The sequence below is a fragment of the Saimiri boliviensis genome, chromosome 2 (genome assembly GCF_048565385.1).
Source record: "Saimiri boliviensis isolate mSaiBol1 chromosome 2, mSaiBol1.pri, whole genome shotgun sequence".
NCBI classification, from domain to species: domain Eukaryota; kingdom Metazoa; phylum Chordata; class Mammalia; order Primates; family Cebidae; genus Saimiri; species Saimiri boliviensis.
The window spans coordinates 67,548,743-67,567,761 of NC_133450.1; the positions used below are offsets into that span (position 1 = coordinate 67,548,743).

The 19,019-nt window shown below is 42.1% G+C and overlaps 2 protein-coding genes across 7 annotated transcripts in view; one reads left to right on the forward strand and one right to left on the reverse strand.

Annotated features, from left to right (window-relative positions):
* Positions 1-19,019, reverse strand: part of LACTB (lactamase beta) — a 40,205-nt gene that overhangs the window by 3,857 nt on the left and 17,329 nt on the right. For 2 of the 6 annotated variants that reach the window (XM_074393509.1, XM_074393510.1), the window contains exons 6-7: positions 16,463-16,716; positions 13,148-13,217 (exon numbers count right to left, since the gene is read on the reverse strand). In XM_074393509.1, coding sequence (XP_074249610.1) covers positions 13,148-13,217; positions 16,463-16,716 — 324 coding nt within the window. Of the gene's footprint in view, positions 1-2,140; positions 11,738-13,147; positions 13,218-15,928; positions 16,717-19,019 lie in introns of those variants that run through there. The other 4 variants (XM_074393512.1, XM_074393511.1, XM_039468919.2 and 1 more) reach the window with 4 other exon arrangements.
* Positions 1,121-5,774, forward strand: RPS27L (ribosomal protein S27 like). Its single transcript, XM_039468920.2, has 4 exons — positions 1,121-1,239; positions 2,142-2,250; positions 2,924-3,034; positions 5,574-5,774. The coding sequence occupies exons 1-4, from the start codon at positions 1,234-1,236 to the stop codon at positions 5,600-5,602; spliced, it is 255 nt and encodes an 84-aa protein (XP_039324854.1). The 5' UTR covers positions 1,121-1,233; the 3' UTR covers positions 5,603-5,774.

Below are 19,019 nucleotides of genomic sequence, written 5' to 3' on the forward strand. Positions count from 1 at the left end.
GGAGGTTGCAGTGAGCCAAGATGGCACCATTGCACTCCAGCCTGGGCAACAGACAGTGCTAAAAAAGAAAAAAAAAAATCCTGTTTGTCCAATTTTCTGGTCAAGTGTCTTTCTGGTTTCTTGCCTTTCAGTCGTCCATGACACTTGTCTCTCAAGCTTAGAGTTTCCTCCTCAAAAATAGAGCGTGGTGGGACGTGCCTGTGGTCCCAACTACTTGGGAGGCCGAGGTGAGAGGACTGCTTGAGCATAGGAGCTGGAGACCAGCCTGGGCAATACAGCAGCACGGTCTCTACAAAAAGTTAGAATAGTGGGGCGATCCCGTGGTCCCAGGTATTCAGGAGGCTGATTCAGAGAATCGCTTGAGCCCAGGAGGTTGAGGCTGAGTGAGCTGTGATGGCACCACTGCATTCCAGCCTGGGCAACAGAGCAAGCGAGACCTTGTCTCGAATAATAATAATAATAATAATAATAATAATAATGATTAAGATTCATGTTCGGTTATCAGTGACATTCGCCTTTCTCGGGCCCCCGAGTTGCCCATTCTGCAAAGTGCTTGTAACCCTCAGAAGGCAGGAAGGGGTGGGTCTGTGAGTGAACGAGGCACAGCAGCCAACTGGTGCTGTTTTAAAAACTTTTTTTTTTTTTTTTTTTTTTCAGAAAGAAACAAACCTAAGGTACAGCCACACCCCGCAGAGAACTTGGAAAGCTGCGCCTTGAAAAGGGAAGCCAAAAGGATACGGGCCTCTTTCATCTCTCTGGCACATATTAATGGCTAATAATGCTGTATTTTTTAATACACAGAAGAAGAGAATAGTGGCATCGCCCGTTGTGCCCACCTCGAGAGCGGCCCGCCGGGTTCCGGGGTTGCGCCGGCCAGGGTGGCCGCGGGCGCTCCCTCGCTACGGCCTAAGCCCGACGCAGCTCCCCAGCCAGATCCTGGCCTCAGGCATCGCAGAGCGCACGGCTCTCGCCGACGAACTCGTTAGACCCACGGGACTCGGCATCCTCGAATGCGCCCCATTCCCCTGTCCTCCCTGCACCCTGGACCAGCAGACTTGGCTTGAGCGTCCCCCGCTCTACCACTGAGAGGAGGGCCTAGAGCGGACAGGCCCGCCCCGCCGCTCCTCCCAGTCGCCTCTATGCCGGAAGTTGATGCCGAGCGCAGATCGCGTGCGGATTGTTAGCGGTGTCGGCTGAGAGGTCTGGAAGGACTGGGCTCGCGAGAGGATCAACATGCCTGTGAGTTGTTTACATTAGGGTCCGGGCTTGTTTTGGGCTTCTCTACCAAGGAGCATAGGGGGCGGATGAATCTGGGGGCTTCTCCGGCCTGCAGGGTCCGAGAGTGGCGAGGCGGCTCCCGTCACTCAGCGTCTTCGCGCGTGGCGGGCATGTAGTGACTTGCCCGGTCAGCGCGGCGCGGCTGGCCCTGCAGGGGCGTGGGCTGCGATCAGCAGGCGGGGGCCGGGGCGGGGGTTGGGGATCACTGCTCTCTGGGTAGCCTATGAGCCCTCTTGTTTTTTGGTGGGTGCCCCTGTTGGGTCTTTTTGCTTTCCTAGTGCTGGTGTTTCTCGCCCCCTCTGCCTTCTTTCGGAATCGATTTCCTACTTGTTTTTCTTTTTTCAAAACTGCCTTCGTTGTTGCTTTAATATTAATTCTGTCAAGTACCGTCACGCCCCAGCCAGAATTCCTGTCAGATCAGCTGTTGAGCCCCGGGAGCAAAAATCACCCGGGAGTTGGCGTTCTCTGGTCTACTTCAGCAGTTTCTGCTCTAAGCGAGTCCACAGTGGGGTCAGTTTCTTTACTTAGCACCTCGACCTCACACGGTTTGCACTGAACAGTTTATTACGCGATGGAGTAAGGAAGGACGGAGTTTGCCTTACCATATGTTTGCTGATCGCCAGAAAGCCCTTTGATAGAGACTTGGAGAGCACAAGTATTATGAGAAAAGTATTGATGAAAGTTATTAACAGGTTTCGAAAAACAAGTTTACCATCTGAAATATTGCTTCTGCTGAGGATGACGGTTATTCCTGTTTTTTTTTTTTTTTTTTTTTTTTTTTTCATGTATATTTCACGTTTGGTTAAATGTGCCCGCATTGTGGTTTAAAACGACTCCTACTAATGATATGCTTCTTTATTCAGCTGGCTAGAGATTTATTACATCCGTCCTTGGAAGAGGAAAAGAAAAAACATAAAAAGAAACGCCTAGTGCAAAGTCCAAATTCTTACTTTATGGATGTAAAATGTCCAGGTAAAATTTCAAATCTTAATTCTTTTACAAAGGAAAATTTCTGTAGAAATTGCTAGTGTGGTGTGTATAGTTTAGATGCTTTAGAACCCTCTGTTGAGTAGAAGTGGGATTACAGAATTGGAAATGTCAGGGACATTTTCATAATAAATGTACTAATTAAAACCATTGTAGAAATATTTGAGGATAAGTGAAAGCAGGCATTCAAAGGAGATAGGCTATTTCACTTAGTCTTTAAGCTGTTCAGGTGATCAGTTTCTATTTCATGATACAAGGAAACGTCTGTTGATTCTTCAGTCTAAAGCTGTGCTGCCCAATACAATGGCTATTAGCTCAATGTGGCTACTGAGCACTTGGTGGGTAATCAAAAGGTGAATAGTCAAAATAGGAGTGTTCTTTACTCTTCACTCGCTGGATTTTGCAGATGTAGCACGGGAAAAAAAATACATTGATTACATGTTGAAATGATAATATTTTGGAAATACCGAGTTCAGTAAAGTATATTATTATTTTTACTTTTTTTCAATTTTGTGTCACTGCTAGAAGAGTTTATGTTACACATGTGGCTTGCTGTTTCATAGTGCTAAAGTTCTTAATTTTTTTTTACATATTACCACAAATGTTGAATAGGTGGTGTTCTGCTTTTCACTTTTAACATTGCCTTTTTTTTTTTTAGGTTGCTACAAGATCACCACGGTTTTCAGCCATGCTCAGACAGTGGTTCTTTGTGTAGGTTGTTCAACAGTATTGTGCCAGCCTACGGGAGGAAAGGCCAGACTCACAGAAGGTATATCATTTGGCATTTTCCAACCCAGTGATGAGATTTTATGATTATAAATGTCTCCATCTTCACTGAAAAGTTTAAAGAAATCTTAATGATTACCAAAACAGCTTTTCTCTTTCATTGCGTGCTCTTAGTAAAGAATGCCCTGTTCAACTGGATATGTTTATACTCTTGCCCTTGCAATAAACTCCACTATTATTTTTCTTAGTTTAGAACACCTAGTTCTTTTATATTCATTCACTTAGTTTGCTTAACTTGGAATAAATTAAAGAAATCAAAATAGAAACAAAAGAATACATGTTATAGGACATACGGATTTTTTAAACCATATAGAATTTTTAAATTTCTCTTACTAAATTTTGTTCCATATGGTTTTAGTACATATAATAGTTTTTTTTAAATCATTGCCAGCTAAACAACAGATAGCTAATTAAAATGCCAGAGGTTTTATTTTTATGAGCAACTGCAATGATTAATATAAAAACCTAATTTTAATTCCTTTCACTTTAGTGCAGTAAGAAAAAAAATTATGTATATAGTTTCCATAGTAATACTTGTAAATTTACAATTCCATAATGATGTTAGAAATTTGCTTGTGATATTTTGGGGAGCTGTAAGTTCCATGTTGTCACTGGAATAGTTGAAGTGGATTGGCAGCAAATCCGAGATCTATTTGGTATGACCTGGTGAGATCTAAATATGAAGTCAGCACATGATTTTTTAATTTTAATTTTAATTTTTTTGAGACAGAGTCTCGCTCTGCCGCCAGGCTGGAGTGCAGTGGTGCGATCTTGGCTCACTGCAACCTCTGCCTCCTGGGTTGAAGCAATTCTCCTGTCTCTGCTTCCTGAGTAGCTGGGACTATAGGCATGGGCCACCGCATCCAGCTAATTTTTGTATTTTTAGTAGAGACATGGTTTTATTATGTCAGCCGGGATGGTCTTAATCTCTTGACCTGGTGATCTGCCCACCTCAGCCTTCCAAAGTGCTAAGATAAAGGCGTGAGCCACTGTGCCCAGCCAGCACATGATATTTTAAGAGGAGTATTGTTAAGTATACTTGTGAGATTTTGTAATGTAATGCCCATACGCTGACAGATGGTTTAAAGGGTGCATCTGATCTAGAGTTTTCCTAATAGATCTGAAAATAACCCTAATCAAAATTATTTTCTTGAGAAAATTATTCAGAATACTTCATAAAAATTAAGAGTATCTCTTCTGACTGATTTTCACTGTTGAATTCAGGCATTTGAGAAACAGGAGTGACACTTACAGTCATACCAGAGTACACTTAGCTCTAACAGATTTATTATAGCAAATTTCTGGTACAGGAGGATAAACAATCTGTATATGAGTATTAATCCAATATTCTTTTCTGGGGACAGAGTTTTGCTCTTGTCACCCAGGCTGGAGTGTAATCTCAGCTCAGTGCAACCTCTGCCTCCTGAGTTCAAGTGATTCTCCCGCCTCAGCCTCCCAAGTAGCTGGGATTACAGGCACCCACCACCACACCCAGCTAATCTTTTTTTTTTTTTTTTTTTTTTTGAGATGGAGTTTCACTCTTTCATCCAGGCCAGAGTGAAGTGGCCCAATCTCAGCTCCTTGCAACCTCTGCCTCCCTACCCCTGTGTTCAAGCAATTCTCCTGCCTCAACCTCCCAAGTAGCTGGGATTACAGGCATATGCCACCATGCCTGGGTAATTTTTGTATTTATAGTAGAGGCAGGATTTCACCATGTTGGCCAGGCTGGTCCCGAACTCTTGACCTCAGGTGATCCACCCACCTTGGCCTTCCAAAGTGCTGGGATTATAGGCATGAGCCACCACGCCCAGCCTAATCCAATATTATAAATATTATTATTTTGAGACGGAGTCTTGCTCTGTCGTCCAGGCTGGAGTGCAGTGGCGTGATCTTGACTCACTGCAACCTCCACCTGCTGGGTTCAAGTGATGCTTCTGCCTCAACCTCCAGAGTAGCTGGGACTACAGGTACTCGCCACCACGCCTGGATAATTGTTTATTTATTTATTTATTTATTTTGAGACGGAGTTTCGCTCTTGTTACCCAGGCTGGAGTGCAATGGCGTGATCTCGGCTCACCGCAACCTCCGCCTCCTGGGGTCAGGCAATTCTCCTGCCTCAGCCTCCTAAGTAGCTGGGATTACAGGCACGCGCCACCACGCCCAGCTAGTTTTTTTGTATTTTTAGTAGAGACGGGGTTTCACATGTTGACCAGGATGGTCTCGATCTCTCGACCTCGTGATCCACCCGCCTCGGCCTCTCAAAGTGCTGGGATTACAGGCTTGAGCCACCGTGCCCGGCCTGTTTTTTTATTTTGATTTTTAGTAGAGACAGGGTTTCACCATATTGGCCAGGCTGATCTGCCTGCCTTGGCCTTCCAAAGTGCTGGGATTACAGGCGTGAACCACCACACCCCCAGTATTCTTAAACCTTCAGTATTTTACTGAAAAAGTACTTTTTGTCATTAAAAGTTTAGCAAAGGTATAATGCACTTGGTTAATATATTCTCATGATTCCTTTGCAGGGTGTTCATTTAGAAGAAAGCAACACTAATGATCCAAACAGCTTCCTGAATTTGTGTTATCTCACAGAAAGCCTTATCATAAGTTCCATAATTCTAATTAATCTACCAAGATAATGTAATTATATTTGGTTTTGTAACATATACAACAGTGAACTCCTATTTTGGTGTCAGTTTTTCAATAAAGTTTTGATTATGGGCAAATCCCCTCTTTTTCTTTCTTTTTAAAATATATGTGAGTATGCCATACATTTATATATATGGTGTATATCAGTTTGGTTTAAACATTTCAAACTTTATTCTGATTAGTTTGTGTCTCATTTTTTTTTCCTTTTTTTTTTTTTTTTTGAGACGGCGTCTTGCTCTGTCATCCAAGCTGGAGTCCAGTGGTGCAATCTTGGCTCACTGGTTCAAGCAATTTGAACCTCCGCCTCCCAGGTTCAAGTGATTCTCTTGCCGTGGCCTTCTGAGTAACTGGGATTACAGGCACACACCACCATGCCCGGCTAATTTGTGTCTCATTTTCAAGAGTAGAAACCCTAAATATTTTATTTTCATTCCTTTTCCAAATTATTTATGAATGGGGTTAAAGGACTACAAATGTAAAATCTATTATTTGTGAATTCTAAATGTAGTTCTGCTGTTGTACCTGTGGAAACATCTTATAGAAGTACATATCAGCCGGTTGCAGTAGCTCACGCCTATAATGTCAGCACTTTGGGAGGCCGAGGTGGGTGGATCACCTGAAGTCAGGAGTTCAAGACCAGCCTGGCCAACATGGTGAAACCCCATCTCTGCTAAAAATAAAAAATTAGCCATGTGTGATGGCACATGCTGTAGTCCCAGCTACTCCAGAGGCTGAGGCAGGAGCATTACTTGAACCCAGGAGGTGGAGGTTGCAGTGAGCCAAGATCATACCATTGCACTTCAGCCTGGGCAACAGAGACTCTGTCTTAAAAAAAATAATAAATAAAAATAAATAAATAAATATTTTGCACATCCTTCATGTTTACTGCAGAACTTATAATTAAAAATAATAGCTTCAAAAAAAAATATTCAACATAGTAACCATCACAATGTAATGCCTTAGATTTATGTGGCCTTAATGTACTGCTATATAATTTAGGACAGTAACTGCTAGCTGGGGTCTCAGTTATTTATTGGAAGCTCCTTTTTGGGTTAGAAAATTTGAGAGGAGAAATCAGGAGTGGTACGATTTACTTGGCAGAAGTCCTGGTTGGGGATAGTAGATGGTGTTGAATTCTGTGGCTCAGATAGGTGAGCACTCCTGACTACAGATGTGCGTTGAGTGGTTCTGGTGCCTCATTGCCATTTTCATAGTTTATGAAGTGATCCTGCGGAGCTGAGAGGGGGAGTGTATCTTTCCCTTTTCAGTCACTATACAACTCCTCATTGGACTAGGAAGATAGTCCAGTTTCTACTCTGCTTCTATTTGTTACCTTATGGCAGGCCCTTAAAACAGGCAGTTTCTATCAACAGGTAGGCCTCTAATGTGAGTGACTAATCCTCTTACATCAGGCATCCCCAAACTACACATGCAGCCCCCTAAGGCCATTTATCCGGCCCCCCGCCGCACTTCAAGAAGGGGCACCTCTTTCATTCGTGGTCAGTGAGAGGAGCACAGTATGTGGCGGCTTTCCAACGGTCTGAGGGACAGTGAACTGGCCCCCTGTGTAAAAAGTTTGGGGATGCCTGTTTTACATACTGCTTATATCAGAGAACTGTTGCACAAGAACTGAAGAATGATGTCGAGTTTGGGGTGTATATAATGTATGAGGAAGTAGATGACCAGAGATTTCTCAGACTTTTTGTTTCTGACATCGTTAGAATCTCAGTAATTTTTTTCAGGTTGTCCCTTGGCTAAAAGAAATACCTAACAGTTACATTTATTAACTTATGTTCTAAAAACTCTAGTAGCCATTTGAAAAAAATTATACACAAGAACAAAAGTGATGTGATGATATTTTAAAAAGTAGAGACAGCGTCTTGGCTCTATTTCCCAGGTTAGAGGATCATAGCTCATTGTGACCTCAAACTCCTGGGCTCAAACAAGGCTCCCACCTCCGCCTCCTGAGTAGCTGGGACTTGAGGCATGTGCCACCACACCCATCTAATTTTTTTGTAGAGATGAGGCTCTGGCTATGTTGCCCAGACTGTATCAAACTCCTGGCCTCAGGTGATCTGCCCTGGCCTCCCAAAGTGCTGGGATTACAGGTGTGAGCCACTGTGCCCAGCCTGATGTGATAATTTTTATCTCATCCTTAAATCATCACAGTTACTAGTGGAATATGTGTGCTTGTTGGGCTCTCTGCACTTTCTCAAAATTGGAATCTGATTGGACACCACTGTCCTATTTCTTCCACAGTGATTTTTACATGGTGCTTTTTGTCGTAGCAGTGGCTCCAAACCCAGCTTCACAAAGATAGGATGTCATCAAAGGGAATGTAGTGCCATATAACAGTAAAACTGAATTACCAGGAACTAGTAGTTTATACAAAAGATGTGTCCATGTCAATGTTTTTCCTGAGGTACTCCAAGGCAGTTCAGCTTGTGCAGTTTAGGAAACTTGGTTCTAAGGAGAGCCAGTGGAGATTACTGCTTTTGATGAGAAGGAATCAAACCTATGATGAGGACTAATCTAACAAACCCCTGAAAATTCCCTTGGAAGTATTTTTTTTAAAAAAGATTATATTTTAAAGAACACATCTAAGGGCTGGGCACGGTGGTTCATGCCCATGATCCCAGCAGCTTGGGAGGCTGAGGTGGGCAGATCACTGGTGGTCAGGAGTTCAAGACCTGCCTGTCCAACATAGTGAAACCCCATCTCTGCTAAAAATACAAAAATTAGCTGGGTGTAGGGTACCCACCTGTAGTCCCAGCTACTTGGGAGGCTGAGACATGAGAATCACTTGAAACCAGGAGCAGAGGTTGCAGTGAGCCATAATTGCACCACTGCACTCCAGCCTGGTTGACAGAGTGAAGCTGTGTCTCAAAAAAAGAACACATCTAAGGATTTATTTGATATTGGGAAATGAATGGTATATTCATTTTTACTTTATTATTAATCTAGATGATATTACTGGGTTTTAAAAGTGCTTAATAGGACACCAGAACTTTCCCAAACTTCAGGATCAGCCATATACATTATTATATACTGAATGTTGTAAATACTATTATTTATATTGACTTTATTTTAATGTAAATACATCTTTAAAGAAAACCTTCCATAAATTTAATATAAATGTATTTTTAAGGGAAGCTTTCCATTAATGGAAAAAAAAACCAGTTACATAAAGATAGCTAAAAATAAAATGAAATTCTTGGCTTCTGGCCTGATGAGATGACAAATGGTTCTGTGTCTGGTTGTTCCTGTAAGTCATCTGATAAAGTTCTAATTCCTTTTTATTTTATTTTTCTGGAGATATGATTCAGAAACTATAAAATCCAACTTTTTGTGATGTAAAATTCAATAGTTTTTAGTATATTTACAAGGTTGTGCAACCATCACCACTGTCTAATACCAGGCCATTTTCATCACCTTAGAAAGAAACTTCATACCTATCAGCTCTCACTTCTGTTTCTTCCCTCCTCTCAGCCATTGGCAGCCACTAAGCTACTTTTGTCTCCATGGATTTGCTGCTTCTCAGTCTTTCTTCAATATTTATATAGAATGCTATTTCATATAAATGGAATCATACAATATGTGGCTTCTGTATGTTTCACTTAGCATCATGTTTTCAAGGGCTATCCATGTTGCATATATCAATCAATCAGTATTTCATTCCTTTTTTGACAGTAATATTCTGTGTAATAATCTACAACGTTTATCCATCAGTTGATAGACATTTAGAATGTTTTCACTTTTTTTTTTTGACGTGGAGTCTCGCTCTGTTACCTAGGCTGGAGGACAGTGGCACAATCTCAGCTCACTGCATCCTCTGCCTCCCTGGCTCAAGCGACCCACTGGCCTCAGCCTTCCGAGTAGCTGGGACTACAGGCACCTTCCACCACACCTGGCTGATTTCTTGTATTTTTTGTAGAGATGGTGTTTCACCATGTTGTCCAGCCTGATCTTGAACTCCTGACCTCAGAGGATCTACCCGATGGTTTATGACCTTGGGAAAAATAATATTTCTACTTAATAGAGTTATGTTGAAAATATAATGAGATAGCATATACAAAGTGCTTAGCAAAATGCCTTTCCCACAGTAAGTGTTCTGTTCATAGTTTGTGTGTGTGTTTTTAAGTGAAAAGCAGTATGTCTATTCAACATCAAGTATTTTCATGTTCTGTTTTTTCCCTTAAAGTTATTTACCCACCTTACCACCACACTGGAGCATAGATATGTTAACTTTTGCTACAAAACAAGTCAACCCCAAATCGAATAGCTTAAAATATTGACTTATTACTATTTCTCATAATTATATGTATTGGCTGCTTACTCTGTTGGTTTCACCCATGTTCACTCATGTAGCCGCCTTTACCTGGAGGCTCAAGTCACAAGTCTGGCAGCTGGTGCTAGCTGCTAGCTGGAGCATCTTTGTTCCTCTCCATGTGGCCTCCCATCCTCCAGTAAGCTTGTCTGGCTTCTTTACATGGGAGTCTTGGGGTAGTGTTCTTAGAGGGTGACAAAAGCTTGAAGGCGTCTTAAAGCCTATACAGTGGGACTTGCACAACATTATTTCCACCACATTTAATGGGTCAAAAAGCAGCCAGGTACAGTGGCTCACGCCTATAATCCCAGCACTTTGGGAAGCTCAGGCAGGTGGATCACCTGAGGTCAGGAGTTTAAGACCAGCCTGACCAACATGGAGAAACTCTGTTCTACTAAAAATATGAAATTAGCCGGGCGTGGTGGCACATGCTTATAATCCCAGCTACTCAGGAGGCTGAGGCAGGAGAATCGCTTGAACCTGGGAGGCACAGGTTGCAGTGAGCTGAGATTGTGCCATTGCACTCCAGCCTGGGGAACAAGAGCAAAACACCATCTCAAAACAAACAAACAAACATAAAGTGAGACCAGATTCGAGGGAGTGGATAAAGAGCTCCAACTTTGGATGGAAAAAGCAGCAAAAGCACATTGCAAAGTTGTATGCACAATGGAATGAGAGGAAATTGCAGCTGTCAAATAACTGGTGGCTGTGTGCAGCGGCTCATGCCCCTTTTAGAGGCTGAGGCAGGAGGATTGCTTGAGTACAGGAGTTTGAGACCAGCCTGGACAACATGGTGAAACCCCTTTGCTACAAAAAATGCAAAAAATTACCCAGGTATAGTGGCATGCACCTGTAGTTCTAGCTACTCTAGAGGCTGAGGTGGGAAGATCACCTGAGCCTGGAAGGTCAAGGCTGCAGTGAGCCATGATTACACTACTGCCCTCCAGCCTGGGTGACAGAGTGACACCCTATCTCTAAATAAATAAATAAATAAAATAAAATAAAATAAAATAAAATAAAATAAAATAAAATTCCAAATGAGTGGCCAGGCATAGTGGCTCTTGCCTATAATCCCAGCACTTTGGAAGGCCGAGATGGTAAGGGTCACTTGAGCACAGGGGTTCGAGGTTATAGTGAGTTATGATCATCACTGCACATCCAGCGTGGATGCCAGAGCAAGATCCTATTTCTAAAAAAAAAATAAATTCTAAATAACATATTAACATGAAAGAAACATTAAATATTTAATGTTAAAATAACATTAAAGAAAGGCATGACATTTTTATGTTTATCTAAGGGCACGGATTGAAAAGTTTGACAAACATGGATACAGGACCTAGAGATCAGAAGTCAGAAAGACATAAGGAGATGAAACGGAACTGTTTTAGAGAGGTGCTCTCTTTCTACTTCAACCAACTCTGAGATATCTTTCTATTTACTTGTATACAGTATTAAGTGAAGAAACGCATTTAGGGCTGAGAATTATAGAAAAGCCCTTCTTTTATTAGAATGTATAAAAACTTTGATTTCTCTTTGAATTTTTCAGAGTTCAGTGGCACACTGGCAATCTCTAGTACACATGATCTATGGCTGTTGGAACAGAATTCCCCAATATGTTAACACTGCAGCCTCCAAAATGGCTCCCAGTGATCCCCACCTTCTGGTATCCAGTCCTTTGTGCAGGCCTCTCCCACATCAAATCAGGGTTGGTTTCTGTAACCAACACAATTTGGCATAAATAATGGCATATAACTTCCAAGGCTGAATTACAAAAGACATTGAGGTGTTTGTCTGTATCTTCCATCCCCTGCTCTAAAGGGAAGCCATAGCACAGACAAGCAGACCTATGGAGAGGGCCACATGGTGAGCAACTGAAACCTCTTGGCCAAAGCCAGCAAGTCACAAAGTGCCTATAGCCACATGGGTGAATTATTTTGGAATCAGATTCTCTAGCCCCAGTTGATCCTTCCCTCAGATGCCTGAAGCCCCTGCTTACGTCTTGTCTGCAAACTCATGGGAGACCTTGAGCTAGAAACACCCAGCAGAGCTGCCCCCAGTTTCTGAAACACAGAAACTGTGAGACACTAAGCTTTGGGGTAATTTCTTATGCAGTAATAGATACGTAACACACATTATACTACGGGAAAAAGCTCAGGCTTTTTTTTTTTTTTTTTTTTGAGACAGAGTGTCGCTCTTGTTACCCAGGCTGGAGTGCAATGGCACGATCTCGGCTCACCACAACCTCCGCCTCCTGGGTTCAAGCAATTCTCCTGCCTCAGCCTCCTGAGTAGCTGGGACTACAGGCACGCGCCACCATGCCCAGCTAATTTTTTTGTATTTTTAGTAGAGACGGGGTTTCACCACGTTGACCAGGATGGTCTCGATCTCTCGACCTCGTGATCCACCCGCCTCGGCCTCCCAAAGTGCTGGGATTACAGGCTTGAGCCACCGCGCCCGGCCAAAGCTCAGGCTTTTATACTACAGACACAGAAGGCCAGATATGGTATGATTCCACTTCTATGAAACATTCATAACAGGCAAATCCAAAGAGATAGAAAGTAGTTTGCTGATTGCCAGAGGCTGGAGGAACAGAGGAATGGAGAGCAAATGCTAATGAGTATGAGGTTTCTTCTTGGAGTGAAAATGAATTGGATAGTAGTAATGGGTGCATAATCTTGTGAATATACTAAAAACCACTGAATTGTACATTTTAAAGAATTTTATGGCATATGGACTGTGAATTATATCTGAATTATATATGTGTGTGTGTGTATTTGGGACAGAGCAGCAGATGGAAGTTGGAAGGACTTTGAGGAGGGTGTTAATGAAAACCTGGAGATCCTTGCAGAAATTGTTAAGAAGTATGGCCTTTGAGGAGGCTGCAGGTGTAGTCATAAGGAAAGTAAGGGAAATCTTATTGTCAATTAGAGGAGGGGATTCTTGTTTTGTACTGGCAGAAAATTTAGCAACATTGTCACCAGCAATAACTCAGAAAACAGAAAATGTGTCTAATGAACTGGGTGATTAGCTGATGGGATGTCCATACACAGTGGTTTTTTTTGTTTGTTTTGTTTTTTGATTCTAAGGCTGGGTAATTTATAAAAAGAGGTTTATTTGGCTTACAGTTCTGCAGGCTGTATGGGAGCATGGTGCTGGCATCTGCTTCTGATGAGGGCCTCAGGAAGCTTACAACCTTGGCAGAAAGAGAAGGGGGAGCTCGAATGTCACAGGGCAAGAGAGGGAGCAGAGAGCCATACAGTGTTGAATGTGCTTCCTTAATTCTTGTCACTTATACTAACATGCAAGAGAAAGATAAGCTAAAGGAAGAACTATTAATACAGAATTAATAATTGAGGGTTTCAAAAATTCCCAGACTTTTCAGATGGCAAGTGATGCCAAAATTAAGAAATGGCTTCAAGACAAAGATATAATTGAGGACACTTCCAGGAGAACATACTCTAAAGATGAAATTGAGGGCATGACTATACAATCCTTTCTCAAGACTTCAAAATGAACCAACATGGCACTTTAGAGAACTATTAAAACAATACAGTTCATTAGATCATTATTGTAAGTAGTTCTTCCCATTGTCTCAGCAGACAAGCCCCAAGTTAGAGAGGGGTTATTCTGAAGGGACTTTGGTGTGGCTTTTGTCTACTGGCATAAACCCCAGTAAGATTCACAGGATACCCTTAACATTTTAAAATATTGTCAGTTAATAGGGTTGCTAAAAAATAATTCAAAAATTAAATAAATAATATATTCTATTAGCAGAACCACTGTTAACTTAGATTGAAAGGACAAAGAGAATACAAAAATGCCTTTGGGCTTCCAAACTTCTACAAGCAGAAAGCAGACTGAGAAAACAACTCAGCTAGAAAGACATGCTACCTTTCATAAAAAAAAAAAAAAAAAAAGTACAGGGAAGCAACCAGGCATAGTGGCTCATCCCAGCACTTTGGGAGGCTGAAGTGGGCGGATCACCTGAGGTCAGGAGTTCGAGACCAGCCTGGCCAACGTGGAGAAATCCCATCTCTACTAAAAATACAAAAATTAGTCAGGCATGGTGGCACACACCTGTAATTGTAGCTACTTGGGAGGCTGAGGTGGAAGAATCGCTTGAACCCAGGAGGCTGAGGCTGCAGTGGGTTGAGATTGTGCCACTGCACTCCAGATTGGGAGACAGAGTGAAACTCTGTCTCAAAAAAAAAAAAAAAAAAAGAAAGAAAGCAAAAGAAAGAGAAAAGGAAGGAAAGGAGAGGAGAGGAGGGGAGGGGAGGAACGGAGAGGGAAGGAACAGAGAGGAGTGAAGAGTAACGGAAAGGAAAAGGAAAGAAAAGGAAAGGAAAGGAAGAAAGAGAGAGAAAGAAAGAAAAGGAAAAGAAAGAAAAAGAGAAAGAAGAAAGAAAACGTTTAACTCAGAGGCTGGGCACAGTGGCTCATGCCTATAATCCCAGCATGTTGAGAGGCTGAGATGAGTGGAGCACTTGAGCCCAATAGTTGGAGACCCACCTGGGTAAAATGGTGAATACCTGTCTCTTAAAAAAATAAAGTATAATCGGAAGGCAGAACTAAGAGCCCAGAGAACATGGCCAAGAGCTAAGAATTATTCTGAAGTCTTGAGTACTAACTAATCAGAGTTGTCAACCTCTGTCTGAATGAATTTCATTATTGCCAGTCTCCTGCATGTCTTCCATTTCCCTACTTTTTGAAGAGAGTATCTAGCACTTATCCTGTATCTACTGTGCTATTGTATGTTACACATATGGGGAGCAAATAATTAAAGTTCACACGTTGTAAGATCAAGAGAAACTGTACTTGAGTTGCTGTACCTACGGAACTCCTCCTGAGGAGCTCTCATTCACACTTGGACCTGACCCAATTTAGATGGTAAGATACTGGGCTTGGAGCTGATGCTATACTAAGATGAAACTTCTGGAGGATTTAAAAGGAGGTAAGAGTATTTTGCACTGGGAAGGACATAAATCATTGGGGACCAGAGGTCTGACTCTGGTACCTAGCTTCCAAGTTGACTCCCAGTGATTCCTACCTCCTAATATTCACAGTCTATACAATCTCTCCACATTTATTCGGTCCCATGTAACCCACGGACTATGGCAAATGTGACGATATGTGACTTGAGGCTAGTTTATAAAAGAGTGACTTCTGCCTTGCACTCTCTATGTCTCATCACTTACTCTGCGGGAAGCCAACTGCCATGACATTAAGACACCCCAGCAGCCCTACAGAGAGGTCCTTGTGGTGACAAACTGAGCCCCCTTGCCACCACCAGCCAGAGGACGGACTCTTGCCAGCAGTCATGCAAGTAAGCCACATGGAAGCATTTCTTACAGCCCTGGAGCATTCTTTAGATGACTCTGACACCTTATCTGCAACCTCATTAGAGACTGCGCCAGACCCACAAGACTATATTGCTCCTGATTTCCCCATTCCTTCTCTGAAAGTTTATTTTAAGCTGTAGTAGATAATATACCATTTCTCATGCTTTTGTTTCTGTTCTCATATTAAAAGGATATTTGGGCTGGGCACGGTGGTTCACGCCTGTAATCCCAGAACTTTGGGAGGCTGAGGTGGGCGGATCACCTAAGGTCAAGTTCAAGACCAGCCTGGCCAACATGGTGAAACACTGTCTCTACTAAAAATAGAAAAATTACCCAGCCAAGGTGGCGGGCACCTGTAATCCCAGCTACTTAGGAGGCTGAGGCAGGAGAATCGCTTGAACTCAGGAGGCAGAGGTTGCAGTGAGCCAAGATCATGCTGCTGCACTCCAGGCTGGGCGGCACAGTAAGACTCCAACTCAAAAAAAGAAAAAAAAAAAAACCTGGGTATCTGGAGGCTCCTGTTGAATGAGATTTTCTCTGTATCACACACACAGAGAGTACATATTTTATCAGAATATTTTATTCAAGAGTTAACACTTTTTTCAAAAAGTAAAAACAATAGAATTACATCCCTGAGTGTAAAGAACTAATTCTACAATAAAAGACCATTACAAAATTAAGCAATTAGAGGTACATAATTGTCTGCATTCAATTATACTCTATTTCCAATGTATTCTTAAAAATTTCTTATGTTTTGGAACATTAATATTTTTTTAAAAAAAAGAAACCAAAACAACTCATTTTGCACCTGTAGTGTTAAGATATCAGTCCAATCTGTCTTTATCAAATTCAAGGGCAATCTTTAAAGCAGTGCTATTGAGGCCAACAGATTGCATGTTACATATGATAGAAACAATGATTCCTCTTGGGGGAACCTTGTTATTTAGAGTCTCTGTATCCAGTTCTTCAGGAAGGACCAGCAGGACGCTACTGGCACCCACTGCCCCTCCAGTATGTGAAGCATAATGCCGTTGCTTTCTACAAGAACCATACGTTTGTTTCTTTTCCACCACACCCCATGCCATTGCATATTTACCCTCTTTATCCCAGGACATCTCTGTGTTGGGGACTGGTGTCCACATCATAACCATTGTTTCTGGCTTGAGGTATCCAGGTAAAAGATTTTCATTGGAGTTCTTAAACAGCCCGACTTGGTAACCGTACAGCATTGCATTCCCAAATTTCAGAAGGTCACCCACTGTAGACAGAAATCCACCACCAGCCCATTTATAGGAGTTATCCACATAGGGTGTGTTGACAAGACGTTTCTTTTTATTGTAAACATAAAATCTAAAAGGAAATAAGAAAGGATCGTTAAAATTTCATAATCGCTGACTTCACACGATAGAAAAATGTGCACCTGAGACAGATTGTATTTCAATGTAATGATCATACATTCTCAGAAACTACAAACCACTAATTTTCAGTATGATTCAGGTCCTAATGACACACGGATAACTAAGTAAGGTAGTCTAATTACCTGTTGAATTAAAGCATAGAACGTTAGTTTTTTCTATTGGTATGGCTTGTCTATGCTGAGTGTATCAAACTTTTAATACCTGCAAAAACGTATTGGTTAATATTATACATAATATTTGCCCTGTGCATATGGAGAAACTTATCATTTGGTACATATTCCTCGTCCTTGGGGTCAATATTGAATTGTGCCACTAGTGAATTTTATAACCAAAACTGTAAACATCCAAAGCACATTGGGATGTTTAGGAATAAGGTTATTTGTAAGAATACTAGATTTCTTGGATAAAAATACCATATAAGCTGGGTGTGGTGGCCTGTGCCTATAGTCCCAGCTACTCAGGAGGCTGAGGCAGGAGGACTGCTTGAGCCCAGGAGTTTGAGCCCAGCTGAGCAGCAAAGCAAGACCCTATTTAAAAAAAAAAAAAACCCTCTAAAAAAAAGCCACATAGGTATCATATATAATGATGTGACATGGTACTTTCTTGGTGCAGTGGGAAAGGCTGGAGTTAGCAAACTCTAGTTTGAATCCTTTCTTCTTTTTTCAAGATTCTTAGACATCCCCTAAAAGTACAAGTCATAATATTGGATGAAGTAGGGTTGGCAGTTAGGAAAGGAGTGGCCACAGGTATTTGTCAGAAGATTTAAAAAGGAAAAAAGGTCTAAAGGGGATCTTAGTATGCTCTTTAGAAAAGCAATGACTTGATACGTGGTTTTCTCATTGTCTCAAAAGCAACAAGTCTAAAGCTAAGTTAATCTCTTCCAAACCTTCCTGTCATGTTTCTTTCTCGACATTAAAATCTTCAGTATACAACTTTTGATGACTTTTTTTGCCCTAAACTCTCATATCCCGTAAGATGCTAAACCCTACTTATTCAATCTCTGCTTTGTCTTACCCTTCTCCCTTCCTTCCATTCCTATGACAACTCTCATATTTTAGTCCCTCATTACTTTCTGTCTCAAATCCTGATTGTATTTGTAATTCCAGCCAACCAAGTGAAATTAAATTTAAAAGAAGTTATATAATAGAAACACATTTTCTCATTGAGAAATAAATTTTTACTTTTTTGGAGACAGAGTCTTGCACTATTGCCTAGGCTGGACTGCAGTGGTACAGTCAGGGCTAATTGTAGCCTCAACCTCCAGGTCTCGAGCAATCTTCCTGCCTCAGCCTCTTGAGCAGCTGGGACCACAGGTGTGTACCACCATGCCTGGCTTTTTTTTTTTTTTGGGGGTAGAGATGAAGGTCTCACTGTTGTGCAGCCTGGTCTTCAACTCCCGGCCTCAAGCAATCCACTCACCTGTGCCTCCCAAAGTGCTGAGATTACAGGTATGCACCACTGTGCCCAGCCAATAATCAGCTTTCTGTAACTTTTTTTGTTTGTTTTTTTGAGACTGAGTCTTGCTCTGTTGTCCAGGCTGGAGTGTAGTGGCGTGATCTCAGCCCACTGCAACCTCTGCTTCCCAGGCTCAAGCAATTCTCCTGCCTTAGTCTCCCTAGTAGCTGGGATTATAGGTGCTATCACCATGCCAGGCTAATTTTTTCTGTATATTTATTTCTTTGAGACAGAGTTTTGCTCTTGTTGTCCAGGCTGGAATGCAATGGTGTGATAACGGCTCACTGTAACCTCTGCTTCCCAGGTTCAAGTGATTCTCCTGCCTCAGCCTCCCAAGTACCTGGGATTATAGGCACCCACCACCATGCCCAGCTAATTTTTGTAGTTTCAGTAGAGACGGGGTTTCACTGTGTTGGCCAGGCTGGTCTTAAACTCCTGACCTCAAGTGATCCACCCACCTCGGCATCCTGAAATGTTGGGATTACAGGCATGAGCCATGGCGTCTGGCCTATTTATTGATTTTTCAGAGTCTTGCTCTGTTGCCCAGACTAGAGTGCCATGGCGTGATCTCAGCTCACTGCTCTTGGGTTGAAGTGATTCTCCTGCCTCAGCCTCCCCAGTAGATGGGATTACACGTGTGCACCACCATACCCATCTAATTTTTTTTAAATTTTTAGTAGAGATGGCACTTCATCATGCTGGCCAGGCTGTTTCAAACTCCTGACCTCAGGAGATCCAGCCCTCTTGGCCTCCCGAAGTGCTGGGATTACAGGTGTGAGC